Source organism: Loxodonta africana, chromosome 9, assembly GCF_030014295.1.
Source record: "Loxodonta africana isolate mLoxAfr1 chromosome 9, mLoxAfr1.hap2, whole genome shotgun sequence".
In the NCBI taxonomy this organism is placed as follows: domain Eukaryota; kingdom Metazoa; phylum Chordata; class Mammalia; order Proboscidea; family Elephantidae; genus Loxodonta; species Loxodonta africana.
Window position 1 is genome coordinate 67665499 of NC_087350.1, and position 14058 is coordinate 67679556.

At 42.2% G+C, this 14058-nt stretch overlaps 1 protein-coding gene across 1 annotated transcript in view; it reads left to right on the forward strand.

The window, feature by feature from the left end:
- Positions 1-1890: 1890 nt before the first annotated feature.
- The window catches only part of PTPN3 (protein tyrosine phosphatase non-receptor type 3), a 100873-nt gene continuing 88705 nt past the window's right edge, over positions 1891-14058 (forward strand). The window contains exons 1-4 of the mRNA XM_023545064.2: positions 1891-2547; positions 9131-9238; positions 9315-9357; positions 13166-13244. Coding sequence (XP_023400832.1) covers positions 2329-2547; positions 9131-9238; positions 9315-9357; positions 13166-13244 — 449 coding nt within the window. The 5' untranslated portion in view covers positions 1891-2328. The remainder of the gene's footprint in view (positions 2548-9130; positions 9239-9314; positions 9358-13165; positions 13245-14058) is intronic.

Genomic DNA, 14058 nt, shown 5'->3' on the forward strand with positions numbered 1-14058 from the left:
GTGGCGTAGTGGTTAAGTGCTACAGTTCCTAACCAATGGTTAGGAGTTCGAATCCACCAGGCACTGCTTGGAAACTCTATGGGGGCACTTATACTCTGAGTCGGAATCGACTCGACGGCACTGGGTTTTATAGGGTTGCTATAAGTCGGAATCGACTCAGTGGCAACAGGTTTGGGTTTTTTTGTTTTATAGGGTCCACGTGAGTCAGAATTGACTCCATGGCAACAGGTTTGGTTTTGTTTTTTATGCAAATAAATGATTAGTTAGGAAGAGCAGGGGAGGAGTGACTGGGTGGTACAAACAGTAAAGTGCTTGACTAGTCTCCAAAGACAGGCCAGGCAATCGGCTTACAAAAGGTCACAGCCTTGAAAACCCTATGGAGCAGTTCTATTCTGCACACTTGGGGTTGCTAAGAGTCAGGATCAACTCCCTGGCAACTAACAACAATTCTTTTATGGCCTCATTAACATAAGAAAGAGCAGGGAGGGCTTCCCTGAGGAAGCCCTGCTTGTGCTGAGGATGAACAGATAGGTGAAGAGCAGAAAGAGCTTTCCAGGTGGAAGGAACAGCATATGCAAAGACCCAGGTCCTTACAGAAAGCTTCACTTCCATTATTAGCTCTTCCACCCAACCCTGCCAGATTTAGGCCTTCTTCCTTCAAGCCGAGGAGTTGGTCTACCGGGGCCACCTTCCACCTGTATGCTAGGACCTCAGCCTACCAGTGCTCAGCTGCACACCTTTTCCATCTTTTAGTCTACAGTACAGTATTATAAGCACCCCAGAAGCCCCTGTGCCCCCTCCCAGTCACTACACTCAAAAGTAACCACTATTCTGTCTTCCATCAGCACTGATGAGCTTTGCCTCCATTTTCAGCTTTACATAAATAGATTCATGGAATAGGTAATCTTACTGTGTCAGGCTTCTTTTGCTCAACATTACGTTAGAATAGAATTCATTCATGTTTTACATGTAATTGTAGTTCACTTTTTTTTTGCTGTATAACTATACCTTATACCATAATTTATTCGTTCGATTGAGGATATTTGAGTCTTTCCCAATTTGGGGCTATTTTGAATTTTTTTTTTTTTTTTAATTTTTATTGAGCTTCAAGTGAACGTTTACAAATCAGGTCAGTCCGTCACATATAAGTTTATATACACCTTACTCCATACTCCCGCTTTCTCTCCCCCTAATGAGTCAGCCCTTCCAGTCTCTCCTTTTGTGACAATTTTGCCAGCTTCCAACCCTCTCTACCCTCCCATCCCCCCTCCAGACAGGAGATGCCAACACAGTCTCAAGTGTCCACCTGATACAGATAGCTCACTCTTCATCAGCATCTCTCTCCTACCCACTGTCCAGTCCCTTCCATGTCTGATGAGTTGTCTTCGGGAATGGTTCTTGTCCTGGGCCAACAGAAGGTTTGGGGACCATGACCGCCGGGATTCTTCTAGTCTCAGTCAGACCATTAAGTATGGTCTTTTTGTGAGAATTTGGTATTTTGAATATTCTTATACGTGTCTTTTAGTGAATAAATTACATTTTTCTGTTGGGAATATGCGTGGGAGTAGAATTGTTATGTCACAGATATATACATTATGCATAAGTTCCGCTTTAGTAGATACTGCCAAACTGTTTTCCAAAGTAGTCACAACACTAGTTTACATTCTTAACAGCAGTGCGTGAACATTCCAGTTGCTTCACACCCTGGTCAGCACTTGGTTTCCTCGGTCTGTCCATTGTAGCCATTCTGGTGGATATGTGGTACTACTGCTTTGTGGTTTTAATTTACATTTCCTTGACAGCTAATGTGGTTGAGTATCTTTGAGTCAGTTTTCCCATTTTCTACCAGCTCATTTGTTTTTTCACTTAGATTTTTGTAGGGGTTTTTAATATATTCTTTGTGGACATATGTATTGCAAATGTCTTCTCCCTTCTGAGGTTTACCTTTATACTGTTTTGTTTCATTTAATGAACAGAAGTTTGTAGTTTTAATGTAGTTCAATTTATCAGTACATTTTTTTTCATGTTCTAAATCATATTTATATCACATTTAGTTCTGTAAAACCTTAGGAGCAGAATAAACAAATATATAAAATACAAAACATAAGTAAAAGTTAGAAAGCCTGGAAAATATAAATTAGAAGAGATTTAGACCAGAGAGATAAAACACGTAATATAATTCTGTTATAACTGAATAATAACATTTTGCTTAGAGCTTCTTAAAAGTCAAAGTTCAAATGGAAACATGGTCTGTTATCTGTGAGTTACCTCAGACAGTATTGTGAGGATCAAATCAGATACATATGAAGGGACTTGGTAGGCTGTAAGATGCATTCACATGTAACTGGAAATTTGCACATCATAGAGCTAACCGATATGTCTTATGTTACAGGTTATTCAACGATAGTTATGACCTCCCGGTTACGTGCGTTGGGTGGAAGAATTAATAATATACGCACTTCAGAATTACCCAAAGATAAAACTCGATCCGAAGTCATCTGCAGCGTCCACTTTTTAAATGGCTTGGTACAGACCTTTAAAGTTAATGTAAGTTTCCCATATTTTATTTTAACTGAATTAATGCTCCTAAGAAATCGTTTTTCTCTCTTAGATGGTTTACAAAATGAAGAAAAAAAGTACTTCAAAGTGAAAGCTTGATCATTTCAATTACCTCAGAGCTTGTATGTTGTGATTGGACTGGAAATGCTCTTAAAACTCGACTCACTTTCTTGCCTCTACTTGAAGTTTCTTTCTCCTTTTTTTTTTTTTTGTGACTGAACTGCATAATCCTTAGAGGTTACCTCTTCTGTGACGTCCTCGTCGCCTTCCAGAAGCAGAGCTTCTTCTCTGTTAGTGGTGCTTAGTATATGCTTTATTAGAACTCCTGTCACATTGTGTTAAAAAGTTACAATTATTAGGTGATGTGCCACTCGCTGAAGTGTGAGCTCCTTGAGGACAAGAATGGTATCCTTTCCTCTGTGCCTGGCCCAAGCCAGGGCACACAGCAGGTGCTCATTAAATGTACAAATGGGTGGGTCCTAGCTGCAGCTTAGTGAGACGGTCAGCTTCACAAATGACAGTGTTCTGAGAGATGCTAGTTTATCCCACCTCAAGCCGTGGCAGAGTCAAGGCTAGAAACCAGGCCTCTAATCTCCCAGACCAGCAGTAAGATGCTTGAACAATAGCAGTGATTGGACAGGGTGGTGGTATAGGGGTAGCTAAAAGAAGCCAAGTCTGGAAATATTTTGAAGGTAGAGCCAATGGGATTTGCTGATCAGATAGGATTTGGGTTGTGAAAGAAAGAGAAGGGCTCAAGGTGACAGCAAGGTTTGTGACCTGAGCAACTGGCAAGATGGAGTTGCCATTTATAGGGATGAGAAGGACTGCAGGAGGGTTAGGTTTGGGGGACAAAATCACAGTTCTGTTTTGGACATGCTGAATTTGAGATGCCTATTTAACTTGAAGTCCCAGGCTGGTGCAAATAGTTACAGAGCTCAGCTACTAACTGAAAGGTTGGCTGTTCAAGTGCACCCAGAGGCACCTTGGAAGAAAGGCCTGGCAATCTACGTCCAAAAATCAGCCACTGGAAACCTTATGGAACACAGTTCTACTCTGACACACATGGGGTTGCCATGAGTTGGAATCAACTCAACAGCAACTAGTTTTTGGTATTTATTCATCTAAGGGGAAATGCAGAAATGGTAGATAGATATACCAGTCAGGAGCTCCAGGAATGAGTGGAAGCTGGAGATACAAATTTGGATGGTACCAGGTTAGACATGCTATTTCAAGCCATGAAACTGGATGAGATCACCTGAGATATGGGGTTCAATATTTAAAGATTGGAGAAATGAGCAAGTTCTAAAGGAGAGTGAGAAGGACAAGCCAGTGAAGTAGGAGGAGACCAAGAAAGAATGCCTAGGAAACCAAGGTAAGAATGTGTTTTAAGGAGTGATCACCATAAAAAGGAGCTAAGGGAAGTACCTACCCTGAGTGACAGTCATATTAAGTCATGAGAACAGAGCTGTGCAGATGGTGAGACCCAGTTATTCTCAGTTATGAATGCTGTGACTGTCATGTTGCTGCCAGTGCCGCTGCCACAAACTTCTGGGCAGCCTGGGCCAAAGGTGACTCAAATTGGACTTGAGGAATTTGAGGGCCTGGTAACAGCCTGGAATCTCCATCTCTGTGTATTTTTCTACTTGTGGGAATTGTTTACACTGTCTCAGTTAGACTCTTAGACAGTAGTTACTTGGTGCCACAGCCCAAAGAGCAAGCCAGTCACTGGTAGTGACCACTTGGTATCAGCAAAGATGACCTCTTCTGCAGTGGGGGCAGGGCTGGGGGCCTAGCTCTTATTATAAATGTCTTTTATTTATTGTATTTCCATTTCTTTTATAAAAATACTTAATTTTATTTTGTTGTTAATTGAAAATGTGGTACAGTGATTAAGAGCTATGACAGCTTACCAAAAGATCGGCAGTTCAAATCCAACAGCCACTCCTTGGAAACCCTATGGGGCCATTCTGCTCTATTCGGTAGGGTCACTGAGTCAGAATCTACTCAATGGCAGCAGGTTTGGTTTTTGTTGAAAACATACCCAGCAAAACATACACCAGTTCAATCATCTCTATACATGCAATTCGGTGATATTGATTACATTCTTCAAGTAGTGCAGCCATTCTCACCCTTTTTCGAAGTTATTCTTCCACCATTATCAGGAACTCATAGCCTCTGAGTTTCTTATCTAATCTTTCTGAGTTGCTATTGTTATTTTGATCCCATATATATATTTTTTAATTTTTATTGTGCTTTAAGTTTAGAAACCAAGTCAGTCTCTCATATAAAAACTTACATACACCTTGCTACGTACTCCTAGTTGCTCACCTTGTAATGACACAGCACACTCCTTCCCTCCACTCTTTATTTTCGTGTCCATTCAGCCAGCTTCTGATCCCCTCTGCCCTCTCATCTCCTCTCCAGACAGGAGCTGCCCACAAAGTCTCATGTGTCTACTTGATCCAAGAAGCTCACTCTTCACCAGTATCATTTTCTATCCCATAGTCCAGTCCAACCCCCACCTGAAGGGTTGGCTTTGGGAATGGTTCCTGTCTTGGGCTAACAGAAGGCCTGGGGACCGTGACCTCTGGGGTTCTTCTAGTCTCAGTCAGACCATTAAGCCAGGTCTTTTTTATAAGAATTTGAGGTCTGCATCCCACTGCTCTCCTGCTCCCTCAGGGGTTCTCTGTTGTGTTCCCTGTCAGGGCAGTTATCAGTTGTAGCCGGGCACCATCTAGTTCTGGTCTCAGGCTGATGTAGTCTGGTTTATATGGCCCTTTCTGTCTCTTGGGCTCATAATTGTGTCTTTGGTGCTCATTTTCCTTTGCTCCAGGTGGGTTGAGACCAATTGATGCATCTTAGATGGCTGCTTGCTAGCGTTTAAGACCCCAGACGCCACTCTCCAAAGTAGGATGCAGATTGTTTTAATAGACTTTATTATTCCAATTGACTTAGGTGTCCCCTGAAACCATGGTCCCCAAACCCCCGCCCCTGCTACTCTGGCCTTCGAAGCATTCAGTTTATCAAGGAAACTTCTTTGCTTTTGGTTTAGTCCAGTTGTGCTGACCTCTCCTGTATTGTGTGTTGCCTGTCCCTTCACCTAAAATAGTTCTTATCTACTATCTAGTTAGTGAAAACCTCTCTCCCTCCCTCTCCCCATTCTCATAACCATCAAAGAATATTTTCTTCTCTGTTTAAACTATTTTTTGAGTTCTTATAATATTTTTTATAATAGTGGTCTCATACAATATTTGTCCTTTTGCAACTGACAAATTTCACTCAGCATAATACCTTTCAGATTCCTCCATGTTAGAAATGTTTCACAGATTCATCATTGTTCTTTATCAATGCGTAGTATTCCATTGTGTGAATATACCATAATTTATTTATCCATTCATCTGTTAATGGGCACCTTGGTTGCTTCCATTTTTTGCTGTTGTAAACAATGCTGCAGTGAACATGGGTATGCATATATCTGTTTGTGTCAAGGCTCTTATTTCTCTAGGATATATTCCAAGGAGTGGGATTGCTGGATTATATGGCAGTTCTATTCCTAGATTTTTAAGGAAGCACCAAATCGATTTCCAAAGTGGCTGTACCATTTTACATTCCCACCAGCAGTGTATAAGTGTTCCAGTCTCCCCACAACCTCTCCAACATTGATTATTTTGTGTTCTTTGGATTAATGCCAGCCTCGTTGGGGTTAGATGGAATCTTATTGTAATCTTGATTTGCATTTCTCTAATGGCTAATGATCAGGAGCATTTCCTCATGTATCTGTTAGCTACCTAAATGTGTTCTTTAGTGAAGTGCCTGTTCATATCCTTTGCCCATTTTTCAATTGGGTTATTTGTCTTTTTGTATTTGAGTTTTTGCAGTATCATATAGATTTTAGAGATTAGATGCTGATTAGAAATATCATAGCTAAAAACTTTTTCCCAATGTGTAGGTAATTTTTTTACTCTTTTGGTGAAGTCTTTGGATGAGCATAGGTGTTTTTTAGGAGCTCCCAGTTACCTAGTTTCTCTTCTGCATTGTTAGTAATGTTTTATATACTGTTTATGCCATGTATTAGGGCTCCTAGCGTTGTCCCTATTTTTTCTTCCATAGATAGTTCTTTAAAAGAACACAGTGCTCAAGGTAGACTTTCTTTTAATTTTTTATTCGGCTTTAGGTGAAAATTTACAGAGCAAATTGGTTTTCCATTCGATAGTTTGTAATTAAAGTGTTCCATAACATTGGGTGCGTTCCCCACAATGTGTCAGCACTCTCCCATTTCTGCCCTGGGTTCGCCGGTTCCTTTGGTCTGGTTTTTCTACCCCTCCCTGCCTTCTCATCTTTTCTTTTGGGCAAATGTTGTCCTTTAGATCTCATATAATTGATTGTTCTGAGCAACATGTTCCTCTCGGATGTTATTGTTTATTTTATGGGCCTATTATTTGGCTGAAAGGTGGTCTCTGGGAATGCCTTCAGTTCCAGGTCAGAAGGAAAGCAGATTTTCTTTCCTAATTAAACTAAACTATTGCTTATAGAAGACTTTGGGGGATACTTTTGATTTAAGATTTAAAGATTACCTCAGGGCAACAGTTTCTGGGATTCACCCAGCCTCTATGGCTCCAGAAAGTCTGGCTTCCATGAGAAATTGTATTTCAGTTCCTTTTGAGAACTGGATGAGTTCAGCAGAATCACTGCCTGAATGAATGAATTATGTACGCACTTCAGAGGAGAGAGATACAGTGTAGAGCGGATCTAAGTGAGGCAGTCAGGCCATCCATCAGCTGACCGAGCAAGGCAAGTAGTTTCTTAGTGCCTCTATTTACACATCTGCAAAAGGGGATGGTGATAATTACTTTGCAATGTTGCTTCAAAGATTAGAGGTCACATGTAAAAAGTGCACTTAGTATTATGTCTGACTCCTTGTCGACGGTCAATAAATTATAGTTTTTATTAATATGTGTTAAATGTAATATAAAATTGTATATAAATAACAAAGTTTGGGAACGGATTTTGGTGATGGCTGCACAACATGATTAATGTAATGGTGTCACTAAATTGTACACGTGAAGAACACTGAATTGGCAAATGTGTTATATATATTTTTACAACAGTTAAAAAACCCTGGACAGTCCCACACAGCCATATGTTGAATGAATAAACTTAGAGAACAGTTGAAAAGAAAGTCATACATAAATAATTTCAACAAGGGGAGCAGATAGCTCTTTGAAGCACCAAGAGTATCTCATAATTGGGGGGCTGGTGTTAGAACCTGTGCACCAGGTCATCGCACACCCATCAGGGTTCTCTTGTGATGGATGGTGTTGCAAGTAGAGGAAGCAGTAGGTTCAGGGGCCCTCAGGTGGCACAGGAGGCATGTTCAGGAGATGGGTTGGTCTCATGTTCCTACACTTCAAATAATAGTGAGGCTGCCCAAAGAAGTGGCTGTGCAGTAGGGGGGCTGACAATGATCTCATTGTCCTCATTCCCATCACTGTGACCTATTTGCAGGTACATTATCAGCTCACAGACTCTCAGAAAAAGCTACCTTTGCCTGTTCTATAGATAATCTATTTCTGACTCATATTATCCTTAAGTTAAATGGTTGTTGGATTCAAAGGGTTCCTGAGAAGTCTGCTCGTGAGTGGAGAATTTGCAGTTTCCCAAATGGGCTGCACTGTTGTCCACCCCTGTGCCTTTGTGTGTGCTGGGCCATCTGCCTGAAATGCCCTTTCTCAGCTTGTGGACACGGAGGGGTGGGGGCATCCTTCCAGGCCCAGGTAGAGGGGTGCTTCTGCTGTCCCTAGGTGGAGCTGACCGTGTGTGCAGTCTCTGTGCCTTCTGTGCTTCACAGCGTTCACCACACGGTGGTGCAGTCTCTGGTCCTGTGACTAGCCCCTCAGAGAGAATAGGAAAGGGGGACATATTGTAGCTCGGTCCCCATATCCCCACTGTGCCTGCTTCATCAATACTGAATGTCAAAGGCCTGAGTCTTGGTCTGGAAGTGATGTGTTGAAGTGGCTTCTCACTTCAGATGTGAGTAAAGCAGTTAAGCCCACAGGGTGACTCATGCCAAGTCACTCTGAGGGTATTTTGGATGGCGTTTGGGTATTCTCAGCCACCTTCATTTATGCTGTTAGTAGTTTCCCTTCCCTGTGTACACTTCTGTGGCTCCTTCAGGCGAAAGAGGCAACAGGACCTGACCTGGGATTAGCATTTTGCTGTGGATAATCCATGGGCAGGTCACAGAGAGTTTACTGTAGTTAGGATGGCTGACGTTTCCAGTTTAGACATCAGCCCTGGGGAATCTCAGCTAAGGGGAAGGAAGAAATCTTAGAAAATTAAATAAAACTCTAATTGTCTTCAGTCATATTTAGGTAATTTTTCTTAGCCCAATTCCCTTATGTATTGTGTGACTTCCTGAAATTAAAGATTTTCTTATTGTGAAAAATGTGTATACATAAAATCTCTCTGAATATTTTAAACTCCTTTTTGCCTGCAATAAAGACATTTTCACCATCAGTTCTTAATTAATTCTAAATAATTTGCTCACTTGGTAATTTTTTTTTCCCCCTAGAAACAAGATACAGGTCAAGTTCTTTTGGATATGGTATATAACTACCTGGGTTTAACAGAAAAGGAATATTTTGGTTTGCAACATGGCGACGACTCGGCGGACTCTGCTGTAAGTGCCATCCTGTTAAGATGTACAGGACTTCTGCATGGCTTGGTTTTATATCTTATGTTTTCTTACTCAACAGAGATGGCTTGAATCAAGCAAACCCATCAGGAAACAATTAAAAGGTTGGTGTGATCTTCTCATTCCCACTGACCATTAGCTGTGAAGGTATCATGGTCCGTTTCTCTCCTCTGACCATCAGCTTGTCTGGAACATCTGGTACCTGGACTCCAGGTGGTCCAGGAGGCGTGAGTGAGCTGACTGCTACCAGTCTGACTTCTGAATTAGCAGAGAGCTCCAGATCAGCCCTCAGGGCTGCTTATCAGCTGTGGGCAAGAGAGGGAAGGGAGAGACTAGGTAAAAAAAAAAAAAAAAAAAAAAGGGAACCCAAATTTATTTTTACAACGTAGAAAAGGAAAGGAAGATGGCTTTTTCCAGTCCATAGCAGAGACATACACACGCACACACTCCCCTCCCTACCCCCTTCCAACAACACAGTTACATTCACTGAAAACCAAACCATAGGTACATGGTATCATAGATATACAGTCCATTCTCCTTATCATTATCTAAGGTATTTGTTCTATAAAGTTGTCACAAAACACTGAGTTAGATTCCTGTGAGCCTCTGGTCACAACATTTGCATCAATTGATCAATACATAATCTTGTTTTATGTGTATTTCTGCTTAAAGATACCTTTTTTCTTTTTTTAATTTTTATTGTGCTTTAAGTGGAAGTTTACAAATCAAGTCAGTCTCATACAAAAATGTATATACACCTTGCTATATACTCCTAACTGCTTTCTCTCTAATGAGACAGCACACTCCTTCTCTCCACCCTCTATTTCCGTGTCCATTCAGCCAGCTTCTGCCCCCTGCTGCCTTCTTATCTCCCCTCCAGACAGAAGCTGCCCACAAAGTCTCATGTGTCTACTTTGAGCCAAGAAGCTCACTCCTCACCAGTATCATTTTCTGTTCTATAGTCCAGTCCAATCCCTGTCTGAAGAGTTGGCTTTAGGAATGGTTCCTGTCATGGGCTGACAGGTCTGGGGACCATGACCTCCAGGGTCTGCCTAGTCTCAGTCAGACCATTAAGTCTGGTCTTTTCACGAGAATTTGAGGTCTGCATCCCACTGCTCTCTTGTTCCCTCAAGGTTCTCTTGTTTAAAGATTTCTTATTTCACGTGTATTGTTGATTTGTTAACATTGAACACTGAATTCATTAACAGTGAAGCTCATCTAACACACTGGTGTTTTCTCCATAAAGCACACTGCAGCCTTTGTACACTCAGGAACACTGTACAGCACTTTGCCATTTAAAACAGCCAAATCACCAACAGAAAGCACAAAAATGCAAAAAGCATGACACTACATAGACCACAAAAGGATATTTGTTTACAAGAACTAAAACAAGGTAGAGCATCTCCTTGTTCAACCTCAGTAGTTAAGGTGCATTTCAAGCAACTCAAACTTTTTGCCACTTTAAGCATGTCCACAAATGATCTCAAAGGGGCCACAAGTATTGATTTGGGGGTTACAAATAAATGCTTGCAAGTAGATAAAGTCTCAAATACAAAATCCATGAATAATGAGTACTGACTGTAAAAGATTAACCTTAAAATACAGCTCATCAGTCACTAGTGGGTTCCCAGTGCTGCAGGTGAACGCCCAGTTAGGTGACAGGTCAAGCCACACCATACCCTGCCGTCCACTCAGACCCAGTCTCAGCCTGGTTTTCCAACACGGGCTTTGTTATTCTCCTTTACTCACCTTACGCCCCAGACAAGTCTGGTTCATCTGCAGAGCTGCACACACTCTTCTGTGCCTCCACTCAGTCTTTTCCCTCTGTTTGGAATGCTTTTCCTTCTCCTTTCCTTGTATCCAGAGGATCTCTGGTGGCGCAGTGGTTAAGCAGTCAGCTGCTAGCCAAAAGGTCGGCAGTTCAAACCCACCAGCCACTCCACAGGATAAAGATGTGTCAGTCTGTTCCCATAAAGATTACGGCCTTGGAACCCCTGCAGGGCAGTTCTACTCTATCCTGTAGGGTCGCTGAGTCAGAACTGACTGGAAGGCAATGGGTTTGGTTTTTTTGGGGGGTTTTCCCTATATCCAAATCTTACTGTTCCTCAAGCCTGCTCATATCCCATCTCCTCTCCTGCTAGAAGCCATGACTCGTCTATACCTGCTTACATTTGTCACTATCTGCTTCATGGCTCTGAACACTCTCCCTCATCCCACATGATTCCCTTTATCTCCCTTAAGTTCCTTGTGGTTAGGGCCCTTGCCATGTTATTCTCTGATCCCTCACAGTGCCCAACACACAGGATGTGGCCAGTGAATGATTGAGGGGTGAGTGGCAGATGGATTTGTGCGCACAAGTTTACATTCATGTAATGCCACATTCCTTCACCTGCCCCAGCCTCCAGGTGGGAAGGAGTAGAGACAGGTAGCCACTGCTTATGATCCTAGGAGTGACTTCTCTTTCTCTCCCACTGCTGCCCTCACCTGCAGCAAGGTCCCCAGAGTTCTTACCTCCCATGAGTAGGTGTGTCCTTCAGCACTCAGAAACACCCACAGGGAGTCACAGAGCCATTGTGGAGATAAATACCTGCCCCCATGTGATTCACAGAGGAATGAATGCACACAAGGCATGACAGGCATTTTCACTCACTCCTGCCCAGACTTTTCTGTCAAGGTACAGGGCTGGGGCCTGGGGATCCAGGAGCTCACAGCCAACTGTAGGGCCACAGACCAGGACAGGGAAAGCTCTCTGAGAAAACTCCCCATATGATAGGATGCTCTGGACACAAAGAGGAGGATACGAAAGGCTTCACAGAAGAGGCCATGCCTGAGACACAAAGATGACAAGTCACAGAAGGGGCAAGGTGGATGATGAAAGGGCATCCCAGGGTGGGGGGTGGGGGGGGTAACTTAGCTGTTCACTGATGTGCGGTGGTCATCCTGCTCACAGTTAAAGTGCCCCTGCCAGCACTCACACGCAACACGAGAGATTCTTTGCGCACAGTCAGAGATAAAGATGAGAAATACTAAAGAGATGAACTAAGGTAGAGGAGGAGATGGGGAGGTAAGTGACTGGGCGGGGGGGGGGCGGTGCAGTGAGGAGAGCAGGGTGGTAAAGGACTGAGTTTAAGAGAGCAAGAAAACTGATGTGAAGACGAGCCCAGGATCTCAGCAGCGCAATCTGATTTTCTCCTGTTGCCGTATCTAGGAAAAGAAATGGACTGATTTTATCTACACAAGTGCACTGGCTCTTGGTGTTGCCGCATAAAGCCATATTTGAGTATGATGATTGTGTAACACTCCCTAGTATATTAATCGTTTTTGGGATTTGCTTTGCATTAAAAGCATGAAATATTCCCCAGTATAAAAACGATGTTGAAATGAGGCCTTGGTGTCCTGAAATTCTGGTTTTGTCATTAGCCATGTGGCCTAAGGCAAGTCACTTATGTCTTTAAGCCTGGTCACTCATGTGTAAAACAGTACTGTCGAAAGCAGCCTAGCCTACTCGTAGAGTAGTGTTTAAATTCAAGAACGTACATGAAAATGTTTGAAAACTGTAAATCACTACATAAATATAAGCTATTCTTAGTTATTTTTGTATGTATTTTGTACGGTATGCGATTTAAGAATTTTTTTCCATTCCTAATACAGACAATGGTGTGCATTGTTTGAACACAACCTGTGTTGTGTTAAACATGTAATAGTTGATGTTGCATAAATATTTTACTTTTTGTAGACTTGGAGATGCTGGAAACAATCAATTCACTTGCACGCCTTATTTGAAATTAGTCCTTTTATGCTGGAAAAAAGCTGTGGTCTAGTGAAAAATGCATTACTTATGGAAGAGTGGCAACTTACATACTTTTATTTTTTTAAAGGGAAAATTTAATTTGTTTTTGAAAAATGTTGTAGGAGGTTTCCCCTGTACCCTGCATTTTCGAGTAAGATTTTTTATACCTGATCCCAACACACTGCAGCAAGAACAAACCAGGTAATAACATTTTTTTTTAAGTTTTCTATTTAGTATATAAAAATTAATAACCACTAAAAATGTACTCTTCATTTTATAACTGTGGCCAAATATGTTTGGGTGTAACTGCACCGGTTAGGATCCAAGTAAAAATTGTAGGTACACCATAATGAAATTTGAATTGGCTACTTCGTTTTCAGTCTTGGACCTACTTCTCACCTGATTTGGTACAATTCCCAGCACACCCACATCTACCTTCTCCCGCCTCCGTTACCTCGTTCCACCTACCGGACCCCCCTACACATTGGCAGACACTGTGCTCAAGAATACAAAGTCATTTTCTACTAACATAAGCAGGGGTTGGAAGATGAATTTGTAAAACAGTCATCCACAGATCCAATGGCACAGTATCTGTAAAGGCTAGAACTGAGGCTGTTTAGGATAACAAGAAGTCTCTACTTAGAATGTTCTATGAGATCTCCACTTTGTAGGAGCTAGAAAGGAAAGCAGGCTGCCCAGCTCCTCTCCCTGGTGATTGAGCAGGTGTCAGGAACCAGGTGAGCCAGATAAGAGGCAGAGGGCTGTGATAAGAGCTGTTTACCCCCAAGGGCCTGGAGTCTATCCTGGCCCTGTTTTGTACTGGCATGTGGGTTTTCTGGGTGGGGAACAGGGTATCTGGAATGCAGGGGGAGGACAGAGGGAAGTTGTTGCTTTAAAACGCAGACTATGCGAACTCAACTGAGTCTCTATTTTCTCTCCCCCCTGGCAGCTTTAAACCCTGTTGTTATTGAGTCATTTATTTATCTTGATTTGAAACTATGTATCACAGAAAAGC